Source organism: Triturus cristatus, chromosome 4_2 (assembly GCF_964204655.1).
Source record: "Triturus cristatus chromosome 4_2, aTriCri1.1, whole genome shotgun sequence".
Lineage (NCBI taxonomy): Eukaryota > Metazoa > Chordata > Amphibia > Caudata > Salamandridae > Triturus > Triturus cristatus.
In genome coordinates, this window is record NC_140586.1 from 889,663,754 (window position 1) to 889,690,957 (window position 27,204).

Here is a 27,204-nt window from a genome sequence, read left to right on the forward strand (position 1 = left end):
CAGTGTTGTGAGGAGGGTTGTGGTGCAGGATGTTGTTTTTCAGCCTGCTGAGCCAATGGCCTCCTAAGACCCCAAGCCAGCCTGGTCACATATTGCCAGAGATTATTGTCTAAAAGTAGGCTGACCATATTTGGAGAAGCAAAAACTGGGACAGGCCAGATATGAAAGTAGGACTAACGCCTTTAGTCTTACGACTATATCTGGCCCGTCCCGGCTTTGCGTGGCCTTGTAAATATGGGCCTATATCTATATTTATATGCAGAATCTCCTGCTAACACAGCCGTGCTGCAAGAATTACCCGCACTCCAGATAAGTCCAATTTTTCATTTATTGCTGACCTGTTTCAACCAAAACGGTCTTTCTCAAAGCATTATATATATATATATATATATATATATATATATATATATATATATATATATATATATATATATTCACTGAAAAAAAACATAGGTTTCAGACATGTTATAGTTAGGAATTAGCATTTAAAAAACCTTAGAAATTCACTGAAAAAACCATAGGTTTCAGGGCTGTTATAGTTAGCTGGACATTAAACTCGTACAAAACCATTGAAATTCCTCAGTTATAGTTAATTGTACTCACTATAACTCGCGCGCCCGCAATCCACTGCTGATGATGTCACATATTACATAATTCATGACATGGTTAGTGACATCACTGATGACATCACTGATGATATCTCAAATGACATCACTGATGACATCATCCAGTGAATGTGGTTTGGTTTGTTAGTTAAATATGTATTATATATAAAGCAATCTGCATTGAAGAATGAGTGGATATATAAATATAAATATCTGGATGGATGAATGAATGAATAAGCTTTATTTCGATATATAAATATCATAAAAGCACATATGAATATAATAATGTAGGCGGTCATAAAATCAAAGATTTAGAGGTAAGAACATCGCCAAGGTTCCTAGGCAGATAACATTTAAAAAACATATAAACATAATAAATAAGACAATTGGCAAGCTGATCAATATTATTCATGCCCCATAATTCAGCTCCATAAAGTGCTGAACTCACACCTCTGGCTTTATATATCGTAAGGACAGGAGCTATTGGTCTAGAGGTGGAAGAACGATGCTCTCTAAGGAGGGCTCCAGTAATCCGCTTGTGATTTAGGAGCATCTTGTGTATGTGTGATGACCACTGCATTTTGTCCGAAATACGGATGCCCAAATAGTCGAATTCTTTTACCCTTTCCAAATTGGCTGAGTTTAGTATAGGGGGCCGACCTAACTTCTTTGGTGGGTTCAGAATTAGCTATTTAGTTTTAGAAGAATTTATTATAAGCCCTCTATTGGTACAATAGGATTGTGTAGTAATGAAGTCAGGATCCAGGATGTAGTTTCATGTAGTTTTATTGAGGTTGGTTACAAGATGATAAATACAGCAGAAGTAGTCCAGTAGATAACAGGTGAATAACCCCAATGTAGCCCCACCAGGAGCAACCATCCAGGTGCTCAGCCCATCTCCAACTGTCCATTCTCACTCCCAACATTCCATCTATCATCATACTATCAACATTCCACTGGCACATCTGAAACCATACCAGACCAGGATACTACATATCCCCCTTTGTTCCAACAAAAACCAAAAGGAACGCTAAAATCTTGAATGACAAGAGAGAGAAAGAACAGAATCTAGACACAGAAACGAGAAGACCCGAAAGCACGGGAAAGCAGAAGAAGAATATACTGAAAGAAGAAGAGAGAAAGAAACACAAACAGAACCCATCCTCCCTTCCAAGGAAATCAACCGAACAAAACACACAAAAGGAGATAGAGATAAGATATAAAGAAAGAACATGAGAAAGGAAAACGTAAAACACACATCTTCCCTTCCAAAGAATAAAAGAAGAAAACAACCATTAATGACTGTCCCCTGCATAACCACTGGCCAGGTAGAAATACAAGAACACAGCTCACATCAGGAGAAAACAAGACGACAGGGAAAAAGCGGAAACATAATGCTCACTCTTCCCTGACGACAACAAGAAAAAGAAATAACAATAAATCGAATACAACTGGACTAGAGCGTAAAAACTAAACATAGACAAATGAAACGCCCAGTGTAACCTGACCCATGCACTGTGGCAACTTACACCACACACCCACAAAGGGTAAGCACATTCGCATCTGCATGGGCGACCTCCTGTAGAGGTAAGTGTGCACTAATTGAAAACTAAACACATGCCAACACCAAACACCTTAAGTAAGGTAACGCGTGCACTACAGTGAAGGCAATAAACAATGATGTGCTGTCCACCTGCGGACGCACCTCAACTAGAGGTAAGAACATTATGCACCAGATAATGGGGAAAGACCCCAAAACACACCTCCGGAGAGGTCAAGAATTTATGCATTTGAACACAGATCACACGTCCGTGCGACACACCTCAACTGGTATGCACAAGAGCTAGGGACATAACCCTAAACACACCTCGCAGAGAGGTCCTTAGATTACCATGTGCTAGTGGGACAAAAACCCACACCTAACAGTGTATACATTAGACAGCGTACACTCTTACAGTAGTGAAAACAACACGAGGAACAGACCTCGTATGGGGAAAACACATTGTGCACTAGTGAAGGTAAAACAAATTGTCCCATATACCAACTAAACTTACTGTGCACTGTACAAAAGGAACGACACCCAAAACACCCACCCCATGTGGAGGTAGGAACATATCACGAAACTAAACACGTGATAATGAAAACAAAAACCAAGCTGTAGCTACCTTGACAAAAATGGTTAAGCACAAATTGAATGGTGACAATAATAACGCCACTAGATGGCAGCATAACACAGAACTGTGAAAAATTAAATGCAAAATACAAGATTTCACACTATTTAACATTACAACGCTGCACTCGAGTATAGCAATGCCACCACACAAAAGAAACAAGTCACTGTTGAAGGTTGAATGTCACTTGGTTCCGTTAAATGTTCAAAACAAGTTTTGCTCATTACCTTCATGTTGAAGTATTATAAACGCTGACATAACATAAATACTCTGTCAGTTCAACTTCCATCATCACGGATTCCACGAGCAGACATAATGTTGAACAGAGCATGTTGTAATCGTTGCTCCCACGATCGCTCCGCTGACCAAATAAAGCTTGAATCGACTTTATTAGCACACCTCAACTGACAAACGTGGTTGGCAAAGAGGAGGAAAAAAGGACACTTCACGTTCCATAACAATCAACCTGTATGGTTGAATCATCCAACTCAAAGATGGCGTCACGCAATCCCACGCCCTGCAGGGTGGTTCACGGCACATCAGTGCCTCCAAACGCTGATGGTCAAACACGGAGCTTGATGAACGTCACGAAGATAACAATGGGAGGCCCGTATCCAGACGTAGAGGAGGTAAGAGCGCGCATAGGCAGCAACACGCGCCTTATTTCAAAGTCATAACACGGCGGTTGAACTGCCAAAAGTCAAATGGCCTCTCCAAAGCATATTAATAAAAATGTATAGTCACAAATTGTCCCGCTACAGCCAACGTAGAAGAGTAGGCCTCGCATAGACACCCGTGAAGTTGGGTTAAATATACTGTTGGAAACGTGATGTTGTAGGCTTCCTTCAAATCCGACGTTGACAAAGGCTGCCAAAACCATTTCCAATGTCTAAAAGGAACAGCCTCATGCACGGCAAAAGGAAGTCCACACGGCATTAAAGTATGCCTGGGCTGACACGGAGGCACACTGAGTAGGGAACACCCTTCTGAACAGTCAGCAGACATAGGCAGCTACAGTTTACCCTGCTTCATTAGAAACAGTAGATGTTTGTTGTGGCAAAAAAAACGTTTATGCATGTATTTTAAACAGTTGTAGTTGTAGGTAGGTTTGCACTCTGAAGGAACAGCCCAGGAAAAAAAAAACGTAATAAAGACTCAGGCTTACCCTCTCCCGAGGGCACAGCACAGGCTTACCCAGTCTTCAGGGCACAGCAAAGGGCACAACGCTTGATGTAGACGTTTGGCTTTCCCTCACTTGAGGGCACAGCAGAGGGCACAGCGCTTGATGTAGACGTTTGGCTTACCCTCTCTTGAGGGCACAGCAGAGGCTTACCCCCCTTGACAGCAACCAGAGACTTGAGCTGGAGTAGAACCAGGAACTGGCACTGTAGCGTAGAGGGCGACCGTTGTAGGGGTCACTGGTGGGGCTATGATGTGCCAGTTAGTTGAACAGTCGCAGATGTGGTTACTTGAGTTGCTTGTAGTTGCTTGAGCTTGATAGTAGGGACTCTGGACTTGAAGAAGAAGGTTACAGAGGTAGCAGAAGCAGGTTCTTTTAAATCGTCGCCATAAAATTGTAGTAATGAAGACTCAGGCTTACCCTCTCCCGAGGGCACAGCACAGGCTAATCCATTGTGCTTTGCACGTGTGGGTTCGTATCCCATCCTCGTCGCCATAAAATTGTAGTAATGAAGTCAGGATCCAGGATGTAGTTTCATGTAGTTTTATTGAGGTTGGTTACAAGATGATAAATACAGCAGAAGTAGTCCAGTAGATAACAGGTGAATAACCCCAATGTAGCCCCACCAGGAGCAACCATCCAGGTGCTCAGCCCATCTCCAACTGTCCATTCTCACTCCCAACATTCCATCTATCATCATACTATCAACATTCCACTGGCACATCTGAAACCATACCAGACCAGGATACTACAGATTGGAAGCTGTTCAAGAGGGTTTGGAGACCCATTGGTGATTTAGATATTAGGAGAGTGTCATCAGCGAACAGGAGGGTTGGAATACGTTCGCCCGCCAGGGATGGTGCATCTGATGGAACTTGTGCCAAATGCTCCACTACACCATTCACGTAAAGTGAAAATAGAGTAGGTGCAAGAACACATCCCTGGCGGACACCCCTGTTCACTGGAATTCTCTCTGTTTTTTGGCCTTGGGAACCCCAGCGTACCTGTGCGAAGTTCCCCTCATGTAATTTGAACAGAAGGGCCAACAGATATGATGGAATCTTCATAGTGGCAAGGACATTCCAAAGGGTGGAACGAGGGACTAGGTCGAAGGCTGTTTTAAGGTCTATAAAGGCAAGGTAAAGACTACCTTTCCCAAGAAAAACAACCTTCCAATAAATAAGGAGCAGCCTGAAAACTTGCTCTATAGTACCAGTCCCAGTTCTGAAACCCGCCTGGTAATCCGAGAGGATGTTATTGTCACTTATCCAAGATAACATCCTCTCCAGGATCACCTTTCCTATAACCTTCTGAGTTGAATCTATCAGGCTAATAGGGCGGTAGTTATCCGGGTCATCCCTGCCTCCCTTCTAAAAAGCGGAGCTACCTCGGCCCCCTTCCAGGAGTCCGGGACCGATGCTCCATTCATGATGGCATTAATTAAAGTAGAAAGAAGCTTCGCCCATCTTACTGGGTCAAGTCTAAGTATATCCCCGGGAATACCATCAGGGCCTGCTGCCTTCTGGGGGACAATAGATTTAATAGCATTAATCACTTCCTCGTCACTGAAGGGATTGGTGAATGCTAAGTCCTTAATGGGGGGAGCCTCCAAACAGGGAGGCACACCCTCACTCTCAGGGCAAAATGAATAGAGCTTGGAGAAATGGTCAAACCAAGCCGCACAGGGGATGTTGCAAGTGATAAGATCTTGATCAGGTCTATTCTTTGTCCTAATAGTGCTCCAGAAGAGGCCAGAATCCCGCTTAAGGGAAGCTTCCTTTAGTGTTTGCCAATATGAGTCTTCCCAAGCCTTTTTAGCACCAGCCACACAAATCCTATACTCTCTCCTAGCCAACTGGATCTCAGGAATAACTCTACTTTTAAGGGCTACAATTAAGGCCGATTTCTTCAACCTGCAATCTTGTGTGTACCAGCCTCCTACTGGGTTCTGCTTTCCCCCCCCTACTAGTTGTCTACCTTTGCCATTTACTAAAAATAAGGACCCCAAATCTTTAATGAGGCCTTGGAAAAGCGTAGAAACCTTAGCATGGTAGGTCTCATGGGAATATAGGGAGGCTAACTCTTCTTGTGCACCACACAGGATGGATCCAATCGACTGGACTTTCATCTCATCGAGCATCACTTTGCGCCATTTAAGGCGTCTCTCACAATTGGATGGGCATACCTCGAGGGTAGTCATAAGTGGACCGACTGGTAAGATCATGGGGCCAATGTCTTTCTCCCAAAGAGGATGTAAGCTTAGGGATAGCTGATTGTGGTCGCTATCAGCAGATGAGATTACTTCCATGTCTAGGACAAATGGCCAAAGTTTAAGATCAAGGAGGATATAGTCTATCCTTGAAGTGTGGCCTGTCCTATTGTAAGTGTGGGCACCTTGTTGGTCCGACCGAGTTCTACCATTAGCCGCCCTTAGACCAAACTCCAATGTCAAAGAGTTCATAAAGATGACTGACTTTGACCATCTCGTGATGGGAGGCAAAGATAATAAGGGAATACCTCTTTTAGCATCATCCTCCAGAAGCTACAACAAAATGGTCGCACACTGCTGACCTACCTGCGTGTTACCCCAAAGAACTGTGGTCCCTGTAGTTAGCGTCGGCGGATACACCTATGCTCGTGTCGTGAGTGCAAGTGTGAATAGCGTTAGCCATCCCTGGACACGTGTTTCGAGGTAGTTGCCTCTCGTCAGCAGGGAGTAGGAAAGAGTGTAGGGTTGCAATGTAAGCTGCTAAAATCATTATCAGGTCTAGTACCTCTCGTAGCAACGCAGGTGCGTAACCTGAGTCCATCGACTCCCCGGCTCAGAGAGCCACTAAATAGTTACAACAAAATGGTCGCACACTGCTGACCTACCTGCGTGTTACCCCAAAGAACTGTGGTCCCTGTAGTTAGCGTCGGCGGATACACCTATGCTCGTGTCGTGAGTGCAAGTGTGAATAGCGTTAGCCATCCCTGGACACGTGTTTCGAGGTAGTTGCCTCTCATCAGCAGGGAGTAGGAAAGAGTGTAGGGTTGCAATGTAAGCTGCTAAAATCATTATCAGGTCTAGTACCTCTCGTAGCAACGCAGGTGCGTAACCTGAGTCCGTCGACTCCCCGGCTCAGAGAGCCACTAAATAGTTACAACAAAATGGTCGCACACTGCTGACCTACCTGCGTGTTACCCCAAAGAACTGTGGTCCCTGTAGTTAGCGTCGGCGGATACACCTATGCTCGTGTCGTGAGTGCAAGTGTGAATAGCGTTAGCCATCCCTGGACACGTGTTTCGAGGTAGTTGCCTCTCGTCAGCAGGGAGTAGGAAAGAGTGTAGGGTTGCAATGTAAGCTGCTAAAATCATTATCAGGTCTAGTACCTCTCGTAGCAACGCAGGTGCGTAACCTGAGTCCTTCTGGGGAATCTAGCACAGAAAGAGGCTCAAAGGAGCAATTAAAATCTCCTGCAATCAGAACATGAGAGGTCTGGGAACACTTGCGCAATTCCTGTTCAAGGGACATGAGGGTGGATGACAAAGCTCCCCCACTTAAGCATCTAGCATAAACATTAATTAAAGTAAGAGACTTTTTGCCCTGTACTTCCTTGATAGTGATGCTTAATAGATCAGGGGAAATATGGTGGGCCTGCTTGACAGTACATCCCAGGGAGATACTAACCCAGATGAGGAGACCCCCAGAGGGGCGGCCTCTCCCAGACGGGGATAAAATGGCCGGTTCAAAAAAGGTAGTGTAACCCACCATAAGGTGGGGCACTATACTCCATGTCTCCTGAAATATACAAATACAATAGGGCTCAATTGAAGAATTCCAAGCTGGGAGATCTAGTTTGCTCGAAAGACCAGCAACATTCCAGCTTAGGATCTTCAAAGGAAGAGCAGTTATAGAGGGATCACAGGAGGGTGAAGAAGTAATATGGTTAGGGGCACCCTGTTGGCAGGTGGATAACGGGGCCAGTGGGAGGACAACGCTGAACTGGGGATGTAGTCCGGACTGTGACCTCTGATTAGGGACACAAGATAAAGAAGGGTTGGAAGGGAAATCCGCAGACATTGCAGGGGAGGTCATCACTACGTCATTAATAGCCTCCTCTAAGGGAATACAGAGATCAGCCATAGGCAGGGTTCCATGTCGGTATGAATTGTACTGGAAATGTGGTTCTCTATGTCTATTAAGAGAAGGAATGGCAAGGTCAGTAACTCTGGTCAGCTGATCCCCATCATAGCATCCATCATACACTGTATGAGAAAGAAACCGTGAGTACTGGGAATAAGAAAAATCTGAATAAAATTGGCTTAGATCATAGCAGCCTATGCCATTCTGAGCAGGGCCAGCATGATGATTACAAATGAACCTTGGGACCCTTGGGTCTCTAAAATTAACAAGGATGCAATCCCCAGAATTTTTTTTACATCTATTACCCACCCAAGAGACTCTTCTAACGTGGAGAACATGACCATCCAAATGCCTCGGGAGCGGCCTATTATTATTCAGCCAATATGTTGTTTTATTTTTCAATTCGGAGAAGGATTCACGTTTACCATCTTTAAGATGGGGAACTCCCACTAAGACAGCCACGTAAGGCAAACACTCAGGTGGTAGATTAATGTGTGGCAAGACTTGCTGAGTGTTGGCAGAATTGACATTCGTGTGGGCAAGAGCAGGGCTCACATCAGGAGGTATATGTTGGTTCGTAGTGGGCTCCAACTCATGAGACGATGCTCCTGCACTCGCACAACGTGGTGCCGGGCCATAAACTAAAGTTTCTTTATTCTTTGGTTTGCTATTCCGAGAAAGGGAGGATGGTACTGATTTACGAGGTGCAGTGGGTGGTACATTCTTGGGCCTAGTGCTTGGGATGATATTAGAATTTGACAAGATAGACGGGGAAGTAAGCTCATTTGACGGCATCAGAGTAGGATGAGCAATGACAGAGTTGTCATGACCAATCTTCACATGCAACTTGATCAAAGATTTGAGGGAGAAGAAATTATCTAGGGAGGTCTGTTCAAACCTCTCAAGCCTCTCAGACAGAATCCTCACCCTTTCGGTCAGAGGGAGCATAAGGGATTTAAAAAGAATTTCTATTTGATCAATTATAGGAGATTGAGACTCGTGGCCATGAGCACCTAAATTGGAAGATAGATGTTCTGCAGATGGAAGATCAAGGGCTGAATTAGTAGAAAACCCAGGCGATAGGTGATTACTCTGGAGGCAAGGAGAGGAAGGAACTGTGTGTCCAGAGTTAGTAATATTGTTGTTACATGGCTTAGATTTTTGCTTCTTAGAAACTTTTTGGGGGTCCCCCTTGTGGCCACTACCTACTCTTTTCCTTTTGCTGGGAATAACTTTTGGTCTTACAATAATGGGGGCCTCAGAAGGAGAGGCAAGAGCGTGAGCTGTTGCTGAAATAGCTGTCGACTCAGGGGGAGATGGGTGAGCTACCTGCGTGGGAGAGCAAGGGGAATCTAAGTGAAAAGGGGGGCCGTTACTGGCAGAACTGCTGGTAATTACGTCTCCGCTAGGCTCCACAGGCTGCGTAAGACCTGGACTAGACACAATGATCTGTGCAGGTCCTGGCACAGGGGAGACTGCTAGGGCAATATTACCCAGTGACGACCTCTTAGTATACAGCGGATCAAGTGATAAGCGCAGTTCCGTAATGGCAATTTCTTTTTCCAGCACAGAGCAGGCACGTATAATGAAATGGTCTAAAGTGCCGCTAACAGTGCGATCACCAGTCCCACCTCCCTTTCCCGAACGTGTGGACATAGCCATAAATGCAAAAGAAGCGTCCAGGATTACACACAAAACACAAGTGTCTAATGAAGTGCTCTGTGCCGGGAGTTTTTACCAGAGTCAGCGTGGTCAATCGTAGAAACCAGAAGGGGAGGCCCAACCGTGCATGCACTGAGTATGATAGCACACACCAGGATACAAAAGTCTCAAACAGTACCAACAGTCAAGCGTTACCTTGAGCAGCAAAACGCAGATGTAAGGGGGATAGGCCCAGCCCGGCCACTTCCGGCCCCGGACGGCCACAGACGGTCCCGCCCTTGTCCCGGGCTTCTCCCGGCGCCAACCCGCGCGCGGACCCGCGATGCGGTGGCTCTGGTGATCTTTAAGTGCCTCCAGGCGCGGATGGAGGTCGGGCGGCTTCCGGGTCTGCCGCAGGGGCTGGTGGGAGTTGTAGGCAACGAGCCCTCAGCAGCGACGAACACGGAGCACCCTGGCAGGACCTCGCCGCACACCAGCAAGAAACACCTCCTCTCTCCGATGGCGTGGCGCAGGTAATTCAGGTAGGAAATTGACTCGCCCGCACTGACAGCGACTCTGGTGATCTTTAAGCACCTCCAGGCGCGGATGGAGGTCGGGCGGCTTCCGGGTCTGCCGCAGGGGCTGGTGGGAGTTGTAGGCAATGAGCCCTCAGCAGCGACGAACACGGAGCACCCTGGCAGGACCTCGCCGCACACCAGCAAGAAACACCTCCTCTCTCCGATGGCGTGGCGCAGGTAATTCAAGTAGGAAATTGACTCGCCCGCTCTGACAGCGACTCTGGTGATCTTTAAGCGCCTCCAGGCGCGGATGGAGGTCGGGCGGCTTCCGGGTCTGCCGCAGGGGCTGGTGGGAGTTGTAGGCAACGAGCCCTCAGCAGCGACGAACACGGAGCACCCTGGCAGGACCTCGCCGCACACCAGCAAGAAACACCTCCTCTCTCCGATGGAGGATTTAGTAGCAGTGTGATGGACTGTTTACTTGACTAATTTATAGTGTCTCACTAAATATATTGCATAGTTACTAAACTGTGTGAATATCTGTATCACTCTGACAGTTGTTTTATACTGATTTTCGACAGTTGTTTAACTGTTTATTTTTACATATTTTATTTTTTAAATTACATTATATTTTTAATCTAAATAGAAATAAAAATGTTTTCTAAAATATTGAAACTGAAATATTCTGTTTTTTTTGTTGAATGTATAAGTGCAGAACTGTTGCTGCATGCATAGTGGATAGGGGTTTGAGGCAGTCCATGTGCTAATGCCTGGCTTGCTGCACTTGGATACTGACTGAATGATTAGAGTACTGCAAGGAGAGTGCCTGGGTGAATTTATAAGTGTTAGAATTACTTTTCAGGATCAGTACTGGGCTCAAAGAAGGAGGACTGAGGTCTCCATGTTCACTGGAGTACAATTAAGCAGGAACAGGGGTGGGAGCACACCGCTTCACCTCCCAGAAAGGTTCGCCCCTGGCTTTGTGGTAAATGTAGTTTCAGTTACTTGCTTGCTTCAAGAGTATTCGAGTGTTTTGCCACAGTTGGCGCAGATAGTGCTGATCTCTAGACACGTGTTTCTGATTCTTTAACCATCATCAGTAGAGATTACAGTCTTTGAAATGTGGGGTTTGTTGAGTAGGCTGCCAACATCCTTCTCAGGTCAGGTACCTCTCACAGGCATGCGAGTGCTTCATCCACGAGCTCGTCAGCTCAATGACTCACAGGAGTACTATTAAGCAGGAACAGGGGTGGGAGCACACCGCTTCACCTCCCAGCAAGGTTCGCCCCGGGCATTGTGGTAAATGCAGTTTCAGTTACTTGCTTGCTTCAAGAGTGTTCGACTGTTTCACCACAGTTGGCGCAGATAGTGCTGATCTCTAGACACGTGTTTCTGGTTCTTTAACTGTCATCAGTAGAGATTACAGTGTTTCAAATGTGGGGTTTGCTGAGTAGGCTGCAATATCTTTCACAGGCATGCGGGTGCTTCATCCACGAGCTCGTCAGCTCAATGACTCGCAAGAGTACTATTAAACAGGAACAGGGGTGGGAGCACACCGCTTCCCAGCAGAAGAGTGGGGGGGGACAAGGGTAGACAGAAGGAGTTCCCAAAAAGGCCCCAAAGTAATCCCCAAGGGAACCAAGGGAAAGGTTCTCAGCCTCCCCCACTACAGAAACTGCAAGGGGCCCCGACAGGTACACCTGTTCAGAAGGGGCCCATCAGATGTTATAAGTGTGGTAACCTAGGGCATTTTGCCTCTGATGTGAAGTGTCCTTCCTATGGTAAACCACTACCAGCACCCACTGGTGCAACCCTCTGGCAGACGGCTAGTGTAGCCCTGGGTGGAGAGATGGGTGTCCAAGGTGGGTGGGGTTCAGTAGAAATGTCCCTGGTCTCATTAGGAGACCGTGAAGTGGTCCCCAAAACACAGCTGCCTGAGAACACTAAAAAATACAGGCAGTGGGTGACCATAAATGGCCATAGGGTGGAAGCTCTCAGAGACACAGGAGCCAGTGTGACAGCTGTCAAGCGCCACCTGGTGTCTCAGGAGCAGGTTGTCCCAGGAGCATTCTATCCAGTTATTGCCGCCAACCACACCGAGAGTCACTGCCCAGTGGCTCAGGTTCCCTTTGAGTGGGGGGGTCTCTGGTACTCTTCAGGTAGCTGTGAGGCCCGCCATGCCTGTAGACTGTCTGTTAGGGAACGATCTGGAGAGCTCACCTTGGGCTAAGGTGGAGCGCAGTGCTCACCTGGAGATGGTGGGTATGCCAGATTGGGCGTGTGTCACCACACAGTCCATGACAGCGAGTAGAGGTGCTCAAGAGGACTTGGAGCCTGAGAGGGAGGCCCAGGAACCGACCTTAGGGAGAAGAGGCAGGGGGAGCGGGAAACCCGCCCCCGAAGTTCCCACGGTCCAGGAGGAAGCAGACCTTGAGGGGGATGCCCTGGAACCTACAGGGGAACAGATAGCTGAACTGGGGGACCTGCCTGAGCTGACCCATTGGCAGCAAGAAGGAGGACCCTCCAGGGAGGAATTCTGCAGGGAGCAGAAAGAGTGCCCTTCTCTCGGGGGTATGCGGCAGCAGGCTGCAGACCAGGCCACAGGTGATCAGTCTGGGTCACATTTCATTTACTGAGAGAACGACCTCCTGTATTCTGAGCCTAAGGTTGCTGAGCCTGGGTCAGCCCGTGTGCTGGTGGTACCCCAGCGCTTCAGAGCCTTCCTACTGGGGCTGGCTCACGATGTGCCATTAGCAGGACATTTGGGGCAGAACAAAACCTTTGAAAGGCTTGTCAGCCACTTCTTTTGGCCCCAAATGCGCAGTAGTTCAGACACTCACTGCAGGACCTGCCAGACTTGCCAGGCAAGTCGTAAGAGTGGAAGGAAGCAGAAGGCTCCACTCCAGCCATTCCCTGTGGTCGGTACCCCATTCCAGCGAGTGGGGATTGACATTGTAGGGCCACTGGACCCCAGGACAGCGATGGGCAATAGGTTCATCCTAGTCCTGGTGGACCATGCCACCCAGTACTCGGAAGCCATCCCTCTGAGGACAGTGACGGCCCCCGTGTTGGGACGTGCGCTGATGGGAATTTTCTCCCGAGTGGGATTCCCCCTAGAGGTGGTGTCTGACCGAGGTACCAATTTCATATCTAAATATATGAAATCCCTTTGGCAAGAGTGTGGTGTAACCTACAAATTCACCACACCTTACCACCCCCAAGGAAACGGGTTGGTTGAGAGATTCAACCCAACCCTAAAGGGCATGATAATGGGTCTTGAGGAACCCATGAGGCGTAAGTGGAACGTCCTCTTACCATGCCTTCTCTTTGCTTACAGAGAGGTGCCACAGAAGTCTCTAGGGTTCAGCCCCTTTGAGCTGCTGTATGGACACCCAGTGAGAGAACCTCTAAGTCTGGTCAAGGAAGGCTGGGAGCAATCTCCCAGGAAACCTCCCCAGAATGTATATAGCAACATGCTGGCCTTCAGTAACCAGACTAGGCGTTTCAGGGATCTTGCTGAGGCAAACCTCGAAGCCAGCCAGGAGGAGATGAAGCGTTGGTACGACCAGAATGCCACTCTGGTAGAGCTTCAGCCTGGACAGAAGGTATGGGTCTTGGCCCCAGTGGAGCCCTGTGCGCTCCAGGATAAGTGGACCGGTCCCTTTGAGGTTGTGGAGCGCAAGAGCCCTGTCACCTATTTGGTGAACTTGCTGTCTCCAAGGAACCCCTTGAGGGTCCTTCATGTCAACCGCCTCAAGCCCCACTTGGAGAGGTCCCAAGTGGGCATGCTCTTATCGACAGATGCTGGGATGGAGGAGGAGACCGAGCCTCTTCCTGACCTCCTGTCAGCCAAGGAGCAAGATGGGTCAGTGGATGATGTCATCCTCTCTCCCACCCTGACCCCTGAGCAACAGAACGATTGTCGCCAGTTACTGGGACAATTCTCTGACCTGTTTTACAGGCATGCGGGTACTTCATGCATGAGCACATCAGCTCAATAACTCATGGGAGTACTATTAAACAGGCACAGGTGTGGGAGCACACCGCTTCACCTCACTGCAAGGTTTGCCCCTGGCATTGTGGTAAATGCAGTTTCAGTTACTTGCTTGCTTCAAGAGTGTTTGAGTGTTTCGTCACAGTTGGCGCAGATAGTGCTGATCTCTAGACACGTGTTTTTGGTTCTTTAACCGTCATCAGTAGAGATTACAGTCTTTCAAATGTGGGGTTTACTGAGTAAGCTGCCAACATCTTTCTCAGGTCAGGTACCCCTCACAGGTATGCGGGTGCTTCATCCACGAGCTCGTCAGCTCAATGATTTACGGGAGTACTATTAAAGAGGAACAGGGGTGGGAGCACACCGCTTCACCTCCCAGCAAGGTTCGCCCCTGGCATTGTGGTAAATGCAGTTTCAGTTATTTGCTTGCTTCAAGAGTGTTCAAGTGTTTCGCCAAAGTTGGCGCAGATAGTGCTGATCTCTAGACACGTGTTTCTGGATCTTTAACTGTCATCAGTAGAGATTACAGTCTTTGAAATTAGGGGTTTGCTGAGTAGGCTGCCAACATCTTTGTCAGGTCAGGTACCTCTCACAGGCATGCGGGTGCTTCATGCATGAGCTCGTCAGCTCAATAACTCACGGGAGTACTATTAAACAGGAACAGGGGTGGGAGCACACCGCTTTACCTCCCAGCAAGGTTCGCCCCTGGCATTTTGGTAAATGCAGTTTCGGTTACTTGCTTGCTTCAAGAGTGTTTGAGTGTTTCGCCACAGTTGGCGCAGATAGTGCGGATCTCTAGACACGTGTTTCTGGTTCTTTAACCGTCATCAGTTGAGATTACAGTCTTTGAAATTTGGGGTTGGCTGAGTAGGCTACCAACATCTTTCTCAGGTCAGGTACCTCTCACAGGCATGCGGGTGCCTCATCCACGAGCTCGTCAGCTCAATGACTCACAGGAGTACTTTTAAACAGATACAGGGGTGGGAGCACACCGCTTCACCTAGCAGCAAGGTTCGCCCCTGGCATTGTGGTAAATGCAGTTTCGGTTACTTGCTTGCTTTAAGAGTGTTCGAGTGTTTTGCCACAGTTGGCGCAGATAGTGTTGGTCTCTAAACACGTGTTTCTGGTTATTTAACTGTCATCAGTTGAGATTAAAGTCTTTCAAATTTGGGGTTTGCTGAGTAGGCTGCCAACATCTTTCTCAGGTCAGGTACCTCTCACAGGCATGCGTGTACTTCATCCGTGAGCTCGTCAGCTCAATGACTCACGAGAGTACTATTAAACAGGAACAGGGGTGGAAGCACACCGCTTTACCTCCCAGCAAGGTTCGCCCTTGGAATTGTGGTAAATGCAGATTTGGTTACTTGCTTGCTTTAAGAGTGTTCCAGTGTTTCGGCACAGTTGGCGCAGATAGTGCTGGTCTCTAAACATGTGTTTCTGGTTCTCTAACTGTCATCAGTTGAGATTACACTCTTTCAAATTTGGGGTTTGCTGAGTAGGCTGCCAACATCGTTCTCAGGTCAGGTACCTCTCACAGGCAGCTGGGTGCTTCATCCACGAGCTCGTCAGCTCAATGATTTACGGGAGTACTATTAAAGAGGAACAGGGGTGGGAGCACACCGCTTCACCTCCCTGCAAGGTTCGCCCCTGGCATTGTGGTAAATGCAGTTTCAGTTACTTGCTTTTTTCAAGAGTGTTCGAGTGTTTCTCCATAGTTGGCGCAATTAGTGCTGATCTCTAGACATGTGTTTCTGGTTCTTTAACCGTCATCAGTAGAGATTACAGTCTTTCAAATTTGGGGTTTGCTGAGTAGGCTTCAAACATCTCTCTCAGGTCAGGTACCTCTCACAGGCATGTGAGTGCTTCATCCACGAGCTCGTCAGCTCAATGAGTCACAGGAGTACTATTAAACAGGAACAGGGGTGGGAGCACAATGCTTTACCTCCCAGCAAGGTTCGCCCCTGGCATTGTGGTAAATGCAGTTTCAGTTAGAACGGTTCTTTAACCGTCAGCAGTAGAGATTACAGTGTTTCAAATTTGGGGTTTGCTGAGTAGGCTGCGAACATCTCTCTCAGGTCAAGTACCTCTCACAGGCATGTGGGTGCTTCATCCACGAGCTCGTCAACTCAATGAGTCACGGGAGTACTATTAAACAGGAACAGGGGTGGGAGCACGCAGCATCACCTCCGAGCAAGGTTCGCCCCTGGCATTGTGGTAAATGCCGTTTCAGTTACTTGCTTGCTTCAAGAGTGTTCGAGTGTTTCGCCACAGTTGGCGCAGATAGTGCTGATCTCTAGACATGTCTTTCTGGTTCTTTAACCGTCATCAGTAGAGATTACAGTCTTTCAAATTTGGGGTTTGCTGAGTAGGCTGCGAACATCTTTCTCAGGTCAGGTACCTCTCACAGGCATGCGGGTGCTTCATCCATGATCTTGTCAGCTCAATGACTCACAGGAGTACTATTAAACAGGAGTGGGAGCACACCACTTCATCTCCCAGCAAATTTCGCCCCTGGCATTGTGGTAAATGCAGTTTTGGATACTTGCTTGCTTCAAGAGTGTTTGAGTGTTTCGCCACAGTTGGCGCAGATAGTGCTGATCTCTAGACACATGTTACTGGTTCTTTAACCGTCATCAGTAGAGATTACAGTCTTTCAAATTTGGGGTTTGCTGAGTAGGCTGCCAACATCTTTCTCAGGTCAGGTACCTCTCATAGGCATGCGGGTGCTTCATCCTCCAGCTAGTCAGCTCAATGACTCACAGGAGTACTATTAAACAGGAACAGGGGTGGGAGCACGCGGCTTCACCTCCGAGCAAGGTTCGCCCCTAGCATTGTGGTAAATGCAGTTTCAGTTACTTGCTTGCTTCAAGAGTGTTCGAGAGTTTCGCCACAGTTGGCGCAGATAGTGCTGACCTCTAGACACGTGGTTCTGGTTCTTTTACCGTCCTCAGTAGAGATTACAGTCTTTCAAATCTGGGGTTTACTGAATAGGCTGCCAACATCTTTCTCAGGTCAGGTACCTCTCACAGGCATGCGGGTGCTTCATCCACGAGCTCGTCAGCTCAATGACTCACAGGAGTACTGTGGTAAATAAAATTCCTTTACCGGGACTTAATTTGATGCGGAAACATAATAAAATAGCTCAGTAAAATGAGAGGCAGAATCCGTGGTATTAGAGGTTCGGAATGGGCTTTATTCCAATGAACGATTATAATCGGTTGCTCCAAGTTCCATCACCACGGAGGTTCAGGAAGTGAAGTACATACATTATTGATAAGAAATGACTTTTATAGTACATACATTACAATGAAGCGAATACAGTAGGCGTAACAATTGATAAGGAAAATGACGAATTACATACGTAGCCGAAAATGGGTGTAAGAAGGAGAAAAAAAGGAACATAATTGGTTATGATGTCATATATAGGTGGATCTATAAGATAATACTTGGCATAGATGCGCGCGCAGCAGTATGACGTGTGATTGACGTGTAACTAGGGGGTGAAGGGGGCTTGACATTTAGCTCTACATGTGGAGACAGAAGTCTGGAGGGTCAAGTCAACCTAATCCCAAATCATATCTAACATCCTATGTTTAAAGAACTATGTTATCCACAAAAGAAGGACTCTCGGACAGAATCTATTCTATACTGACTGTGCGTGCGTGTACAAGCGTCTAAGTGTCTATACTAAATGCGAGGGCGGAATCTTCCATAGTAACAGGACTATGAATTACTTGCATAAAGACAGAGAAGTCGGGCTTTTTGCTTGGTAACTGGAAGAATGTTTACTTAAACTACTAGGCAGGAATGCATCGGCTGAGGGGGGAGCAGATAATTCGAAGGTGAAATACAGTTCTTGGCAGAGAATAGGCTGATGTCAGGCTTCGTGAGCCGTGCAGAGAATGAGACAAAGTTCATGGTCATAGATGCAGGCTCAGACTGGAGTTTTCAGAGGCAGAAGGCAAGAAGAGTTCGATGACAGAATCAGGGCCTACTTGCCTGGACTGTAAAATGGCATAGGTAAACCATGTAAAGGCGGTGGCCTTTCGTACTTAGGAAGGGAATATCCGGCCCATTCATGGCGGATCTGACAGAGGACATGTCGATGGTGGACGCACATGTGTTTGCGTCTTCATAACTGGAACTGGAGGGAGCATACATGTACTTGTAACATGCACATAGAACCGTTGGGGTCCAAGATAGGGGACATAACTGACCAGAAAAATCCATATTTCCACATTCCCTCCTTGTCCCCTACTTGCCCATCAAGAGATATCAATCTTCATTAATCCATTGATCTGTTCATATAGCATCATTTGTTCTTCTTTCTTCTTCCGGGGTCTTGAATGAAAATCTTGATGTGGAATGCACGATGTGGTACACAGACCACAAATCGCTGGTCCACATTGCAGACATAGACAGCAACTGAATAATATGAGAAGGCCAATACCTAGGAAGGATAGGACTCTCCATCCCCAGGCTGATATCACGCTCCAAAACCAACCGGACCAAGTCCAGGTGCCTGGATTCTGGTGTATCTGGTTTACAATCTTATGAAGGCGGGTTATGGCTTTATATACTGATGGCGAATTTTCTGGTATGAATACGCAACAGCTTGATCCGATGACCCTACAAGCTCCGCCCCTATCAGCCAGGATGACGTCAAGGACAAGGCGATTTTGAAGCACAACAATCCGCATAGCAGACTGCTCTTCTGTTAAATTGCCTAAGGCGGAAATAGTTTCGTTCACTACTGCTTCAAGGGTTCTGGTTAATCTACGTATCAGCTTACTATTAGTAACAGTACCTATATAGGGAAAGATGCCTTTATTGAAATCTGTGTATTTTTCCCATGCTGTTTCAGTGTAATCGACAATCGGGAGATCTCTCCGCTCTCTATTGTGTACTAAATGAATATTTCTATAATAATCAGGAGGAGCTAGGAAAACAGGTGGCAAAAGGAATGCAATGTAGCAGGTACCATCCCAATCTAGAGGTAGACGCATATATGCAGTCTGACCACATATAAAGTAGGAGTGGCGATAAGCTCTAAATGAAGATTTGCCTTGATCACTGAATTCTACTGTAGTAGTGCATTTACTATGGCCCATATGTATGGAACCAACTTTTCTTACACACAATTCACCTTTCCCTGGGAATACTGACATGATTGGTAGAACTAGTTCAACTTCGGATTCGACATTTAGAACCATGAGATTAGGAGTAAAATTACCTAATCCATATACTTCATTTTCTAGATCAGTTCCTGTTCTTTTGGGGCGACCCTCCTTATCAGGGTAACAGACTTTGAATAAAACTAGGTTCAGATTTCCCCATACCCACTGATCTTGGTAAACTGCTGTGTCTGAGTCTATGGAATTGATTAAGCTAAACCATGCTCCACAGGAGCCATTATGTGTAAACGGATGTGGAAAGAAAGGCAAGACTCCTTCATAATTCTGATAGGGAGGGAGCCGGCCACATACCCAACAATTAGTTGCATTACTAGTCTGGTGGGAGTGATGTAACATACTAATGAAAGTGTTATTGCGCAGCGCAAGCCTATAAGACAATTCATGCGGGGGTAAGTCACTAAAAGAATGTTCAGCAGTAACATTGTAAACATTTCTGGCAATAGGGTAATATATGTGCAACAATATACTTGCAGTAATTATTAAAAGACTTATGAAAAACAAGATTATTAATGTCACTATGCAATGGCTACGCAGTGATTTACAATACGCCTGTCGTTTCAACATTTTCCGCGACTGTCCATGATTCAGGTCTAGAGGATACATGTCAGAGACAAATTCAACCGCTTCACCTTGGAGAGGACTTAAACAATCAAATTGTCTGACGTTCTAGGCCTCAATTTTACTTTGTAGAGTTCGGTTTTAGTCTTGTCAACCAAAGGAAGTTTTGAATCAGTCTGTGAGGGAGTGCAGGGCACAATGTCTATATCCGAGGATAGTCCATGAAATTTCTTGATATGACTTGAATGAATCCAGCCCTTGCGGCCCTCGATCTTCACGGCTGTCCTCGTGGTCAGTAAAACCAACTTGGGTGTCTTCCACCTGGGCTCCAGCTGAGTCTTTCGGTCGAAATTTCTCACAAACACGAGATCACCCGGAACTACGTCATGGGGTTTCACCTCAGTGTTGTCGGGAAAGGCTGCAGCTACCTGTGAACGACAAGATTGTAGTGCAGACATCAAGGAAGCCAAGTAATCTGTCAGCATATTACAGTCAACATCAGTTATTTTGCGTGGTATAGGCGTCCCCCACATATTTGGTGGTCTGCCGAAGATCACCTCATACGGGGATAGCCCTGTTCGAGAGTGTGCTACCATTCTTGTGAAAAAGAGTGCAACTGGTAGTGCTACTACCCAGTCGACACCTTTCTCCCTGCATATTTTGGACAATCTAATTTTCAGTGTCTGATTATGTCTTTCTACGAGACCTGCTGCTTCGGGGTGTCGGACACAGTGGAATTTCCACTGATAACCTAACAGAAGTGAAACATGTTTCATTAATTCGGATGAGAACGGCTGGCCGTTATCTGAGTAGACAACACGTGGTAAACCGTATCGTGGGAAGAATTCTCGAACTAACTGTTTGGCAGTAGTCGGGGCAGTGTAATCTGAAACCGGGTACGCCTCCGTCCAGCGGGACAGAGCGCAGACAACTACGAGAACATATTTGAATCCTCGACATCGTTCCATCTGGATATAATCCATCTGGAGGACTTCAAAAGGGTGATTAGGAGGATGAAATCCACCTTGTTCTACGGGAACACTTTTTCCTGGGTTGAACTGGCAACAGATCATACAGGTACGGACCTTTTGTTTGGCTGCAGCTCGTAAATGTTTATTGAACCAAATATGTTGAATGCTGTCTAGCATAGCTTTTTCTCCTAGATGCGCTGGACTATGTATAGTGTTAATAATGACTTGGACCATTGAATCAGGAAGGAACCACACAGATTTTTCCTTCGTCATCCATCCTTGGTCCGTTTGGATCCCTCCTAATTCAGTCCATTTCTTTATTTCATCTGGTGTAGCATGTGTCTGGATGTCAATTACGTCAAAAGTAGGATCTTTAACTGTCATACAATGTGTCGGGACTATTGTCTTTGTCATGTCGGATGTTTGAGTTTGAGCAGTCTGTTTAGCTGTTCTGTCGGCTAGATCATTGCCTTGAGAAATGATATCAGTAACCTTCGTATGTGCTTTGCATTTCATAATTGATATTGCCGTGGGTAGATGTATTGCATCTAATAAGGCATGAATGAGGGGTCCGTGCTGAATGTGGGCACCGTGGGAAGTTAAATAACCTCTCTCTCGCCACAGCACGCCGAAGTCATGTACAACTCCGAATGCATAACGTGAATCAGTGTATATGTTGACTTTTTTACTTGTGGCTTGAATACAGGCTTGTGTCAGAGCAGTAAGCTCTGCGGCTTGAGCTGACAAAGTATTTATACGATTAGATTCGATGACTTCAGTATCTGTTGTGACTGCGTAAGCGGCCACTAACTCTCCTGTACTTGTTCTCATACATGAACCATCTACATACAATGTCAGGTCTGGATCTGACAATGGGACATCGGTTAAATCTTGTCTAGGTTTCGTCGTTATTGTAATAACTTCAATACAGTCATGGGCTAGTGGGTCTGTTCCGGTTACTGGCAAAAGTGTGGCAGGATTCAATGTGTTACAGCGTCTGATTTCTATATGTGGCTGAAACAATGTAAGCTTGTACCCTGTAAGTCGCGCTATAGTCAAGTGTTGTGTTTGCGTTCTATTTACAAGAACCTCTACTGCATGTGGTACTTGAACTGTCAATGGATGTCCTAACACTATGGCATCGCTTTGTCTGATTGCTAATGCTGTCGCTGCCACTGATTTTAGGCATGCAGGCAAAGCCTGAGCTACGGGATCTAATGTACTAGAAAAATAAGCACATGGTTTGTGTGCTCCTGCTTGTTCCTGTGTGAGTACTGACAAGGCAGTACCTTCGCGTTCTGTAACAAAGAGTGTAAACTGTTTTCTGTAACATGGTGTTGCTAAAACAGGTGCTTGACATAAAGCTTTCTTTAGGCTTTCAAAAGCTTGTGTATGTTCCTGAGTCCAAGGGAGAACAGTCGATGTGGCTGCCTCCTGTGTTGTCAACTGAATGAGCGATTTTGCTAGAAATGCATACTGAGGGATCCACTGCCTACAATATGAAGTGAGGCCTATGAAAGCCCGCACCTCCTTTTGTGTCTTGGGTATTTGCATGTTAGCTATTAACTGAATGCGGTCTGGTGTAAGCTGCCTTCCCTCCTTGGACAGCGAGTGTCCAAGATAAATAACTCGCTGGACACAGAATTGCAGCTTAGAAGGGGACACCTTGTGCCCTTTTTCGGCTAGAAATTGTAAAACTGTCAGTGATGCTTTTTCACATTCGGGTTCGCTTCGGGCGGTGATCAGCAGATCATCGACATATTGAAGCAAGGCAGTGTTAACTGGCATGTGGATACTGTCAAGTTCTCGTTTCAGTGCTTGGCTATAGATGCTGGGGCTTTCTGTAAATCCTTGAGGTGCGCGTGAGAATTTAAAGCTACGTCCATTTAAACTAAATCCGAATAAATATTGACTTTCCGGATCTATTGGGACGCTGAAAAAGGCATTCTTGAGATCGATTACAGTAAAGAATGTCGCTTCGGAATCGATGGCTGTCAATAATGATGAGATATCGGGGACCACAGAGAATTGTGGCACAATGCACTTGTTTAACTCGCGCAGATCAATAACCAATCTATAGACTGGCGGGGCCTTTGGGTCTGTTCGTTTAAGAATCGGAATTATCGGCGAATTACATATATTGGAGTCTGTTTCCACAACCACTCCTTGGGCAATGAGCTCGTCAATGATTTGTAGTAAAGCCATTACAGCATCTGGTGGTAACTTGTATTGTCGCATTCGTGGTAGTACCACTCCTGCCTTTAATGTGACTCGATATGGTGTAATATTCATGCATCCAACATCAGTAGGGCCTTGTGCCCATAGACGTGTAGGTAAAGTCTGCAATCGGGGATCCATGTCTCTAGACACATAGTGACCTTTAAAATCACGTAAAAACAACCTTACTCCTTCCGGAGAACAACATATTATAGCTCCTAGAGCTTTCAATGTTTTTATTCCTAGCAAGTTTTCTGGACATGATTTAGTAAGCAATAAATCTGTAGTTCGGGTCAAAGGTCCTATCGTAAGTGGGAGAGGCTGTGATACTTCATTAACAATAGGCTTTCCCGAAAAACCAAGGGAAATATTCTGTGAGCCTGAGAGGGGTGCCCCTGGAACTTCACTACGTTTTATAGTTGTTCGACTTGCCCCTGTATCGAGTACAAATTTTCTATCTTGGCCTAATAATTCACTGTGTACATAAGGTCCTTCTTGATCTACAGGTATCTCGATAAGGGGTAAGTCAACTTCCCTCTCTAGGCTAGTTCATGCGTAACGCTGATACTCAGGATATTCATACTGTGCGGTCTGATACATTTGTCGTGTTGTTGTCTGTGTGGCAGCAACAGGCAACGGTGGTGCAGCTGGCACAAACTGTATAGACTGTTGTGCGGCTGGCATGGCCTGTGCATGCTGCGGAGCTCCTTGTTCATTCTGATCTTGTCTAAATGGCCGTGGTCTTTCTTGTGTTTTACCTATGGCGATATTATGTTTTAAAACTGGACAATCGTGTACGTAATGACCTGGCTTTTTACAATAATTACATGTCCCTTTTACAGGTCCTACTGAATCGGAATGTGTCATACCCTTTTTATGTCCTTCAGCTGGAACTGTCTGGGAAACTAGCATTTTCATTTTTGTGTCTTTCATGCGTCTGTGTTCATGTTCTTGTTCCTCTCTAATTCTATTGTGATGATACTGTAACATTTGTAACATTTGTGATGGAGTGTTACCTTGCCAGGTACTCTCGAATTTTAATACTCTATTCTTTACTTGGGGCAGGGCATTCTCCACTAATTTTGTTACAAACAGATGTGGGTATGATTCGCTACTTGCTTTTATGCCACTATTTATACCAAAACATTTTTCAAATCGGGCATAGTAATCACTAGTGTCTTCATCTTGCTTCTGTTTACAGGCTGAAATTGTACCCCAATCTTCCTTTTTCGTAGTTAATAAACGTGGCAGTACCTGTACTAATAAACCTGGTAATGCCTTAGTTTTGTCCCCAAGCCCTGCTCCTGCAGTTCGGGCCCTTTCTTCTGCTTCCAATGCTGACCATTCTATCTTTTGGTCTCCTACCTCCCACTCTTTTTCCTTGAGTTTTTCGTAAATGCCAGCAGGCATCAATACCTTCAGTATTGTCATAATGTCGGGATAGGTATACTCTCCCATGAGTAACATGTCTTTAATTTCTCGGTGAAAACCCGCTGGATCTTTGTCATGACTGGGTACCACTTTCTTCATTTGTAACAATTCTATTTTTGATATGGGCGTATATACAAATACGCGCTTAAACTCGTTGTCCTCGCCCTTTATTGGGTGCACTTCTCGTAAGGGATTCTGTCTATCCATGTAATACGTGGTTCTTTCCTTGATGGGCAGTGAAACATGTTCTGAACATACAAAAAGAATATACTGCTTTCTTGATTCTAGAATTTCTTTAATCAATTTAGTACCTGAACCTCTCCATTTATTCGTGAGTAATTCAGTCAATATGTCAGGTAAGGGACCAGGGTCCGAATGTTGACTCCGATATAGTATAATGAGTTGTTGAATCATATAAATCCCAGCTAACCTCTGTTCATCTGGGGTGAGATTCAAAAATGTGCGTGCTACTGTATCATCACTATATTTTCCGGGACTGTCCACCCAATGGACAGCTGCCCTGGCTAAGTCTTGTTCGTCCATAGAATCGAGGAAATGATAACCCCTTCGTTCTCGGAGTAGTTTGTCGGCGGCTTGGAACGAATGCTCGTTAGACCTGATATGGACTATGGGTGTTGGGAAACTCCTGTTATTGTCTGGACATATCGGACGTATTGGGTCAATAAGACATCTAGTACCATTACAAGGTCTTCCTCTACCCACATAGGCTATAGTTTCTGACTGTCCTGTGGGCAGTCCTGATCCTTCTTCCTCGCTTTGATCGGACTGATCTACCGCTAGTCTTTCTTCGTGTAGGCGTTCTATTTCTTTACGGATCTTTCGGCACATGGCTATTATACAATTTTGTTTATCATGTCTACCTTCTGATATATTCTGGCTCCATCGGGTAAGAATTTGCATTGCTTCCGGGTCTACCCCCGGTCGGTCTTCATTTCTGATCACACAATTTATGAGGAAACGTAACAGTTCCCCCTGTATCTCCACTTTCTGGTATTCCATAGCTCTGTTAATACATTCTGGATCTCGCCCTGTTTGGACAAAATGGTATATTTTATCTAGATGCGCAGTCATTCCTGGTAATTTCCCTAAATACACTGCGGCTCGTCTGATACGCAATGATGCTAGGGTCATTTCGTCCTCTTTTCCGGGCACTGGGTCATATCTGCAATCTATAAGAAGTTCCTTAAGCGTACGGGCATTAATGAGTTTGGGTGTACGTGAATGTCCTGACTCTTGAAAAGTAAGTTTATTTATTCTGGGTGGCGTAGAAAAAATGTTGGTAGCACCTCCCGTGGCCCCATCTGGGGTGTCGGGTGTGAAAGGATTCGTCGAACGTGACACAGCAACTACAGGTGTGGACACAGCTATAGAAGTAGCTGTAGGAGCGGATGCAGAAACAGATGTGCTTGCCGGAACTTGTGTCAGAACTTGATGCTGTAACGATACGGGTACTGGATCTTGGCGTTGAACCTCCCTGCCAGGCGGTCTATGTGGGGCGGGATTAGCATACTCGGGAGCTGCGTCATCTAAATATGAGGAAAGAAAAACATCTTCTGCGGTTCTAGGATGCCCCTTAGGATGTACCTTGATTGGAAATAATGGGGTTGGCAAGTCTTTTGGTATTTCTGGAGTAGCCTTAGGTAATCCCTCGGCCAGAAGGGGATACATACCATTCATAAGGGCATTCCTTTGTCTGTCTACTTGTTCTGATTTCACTCGGATACCTTCCTCAATTAATAGATTTTCTCGAACTTTATTGGAATTCTCTTTACTCTTCTCTTCCTGTCTACGTGCTTTTTCTGTTCGTCTATGTGATTCCTTACGCCATAATTCAATGGCATCTTTCTGTGACTGTCTGACTTTCCTTTTCCATAACTCTTCTTCTACTTTCATGATGCACTCTGCATCCCAGGTCCCCGCTGCGGGCCACCTCTGACTTTCTGGTAATTCCTTGGTGTAGTCTACCCATAAATCAAGAAATAATATAGCGTCTAAGCCATGTTTATGATACATGAAGTGCCCTGGAGTGTCCCTAGGAGGAATAGGAACGGCTTCTTCGAGTACCCCTTTTCTTGTAGTGATCTGTCTTAGTTTCGAAAAGAACGGCATATTGAGAACTAACCTTATACTTGATTTTGACCAACTGACCTGATACTTGATTTTTGAACAGACTTAATACAATAGCACAATAATGAACAATCATTCATACCACAATATACAGAACGTACTTAAAACATTTAACATTTAACATTAAACCTTTAACTAAAACAACAATGATGATCGTCTGCATAACTAATCACCAAGCATAATTCTTGACAATAACTAGATACTTCGGAATACTTGATATACTGCTAAACAGTACAGATACACTGCTGAAACAGTGCAGACCGGATTTGTGTACCCAAAACCGTCTTGACCGGCACAACCTATGTGCACGTCAGAAATGCCTCCCCAGCAATGGTACTCACCGGGTAGCTTCGGAAACGGAAGGCCTCAGAAACTTGACTGAACTTGAACCGGACTGGACTCGGCTCGAACGCTTCGGACACTGGACTCGACTTGGGACTTCGGAAACT

The 27,204-nt window shown here is 45.9% G+C and overlaps 1 protein-coding gene across 4 annotated transcripts in view; it reads right to left on the reverse strand.

The window, feature by feature from the left end:
- Positions 1-27,204, reverse strand: part of LOC146835350 (uncharacterized) — a 648,392-nt gene that overhangs the window by 359,280 nt on the left and 261,908 nt on the right. For 3 of the 4 annotated variants that reach the window (XM_085600184.1, XM_085600185.1, XM_085600186.1), the window contains exon 1: positions 3,004-3,187. The exons of the other annotated variant lie outside the window; for it this stretch is intronic. In XM_085600184.1, the coding sequence (XP_085456310.1) occupies positions 3,004-3,034 (31 nt within the window). In that variant the 5' untranslated portion in view covers positions 3,035-3,187. Of the gene's footprint in view, positions 1-3,003; positions 3,188-27,204 lie in introns of those variants that run through there. 4 annotated transcript variants of the gene reach the window in all.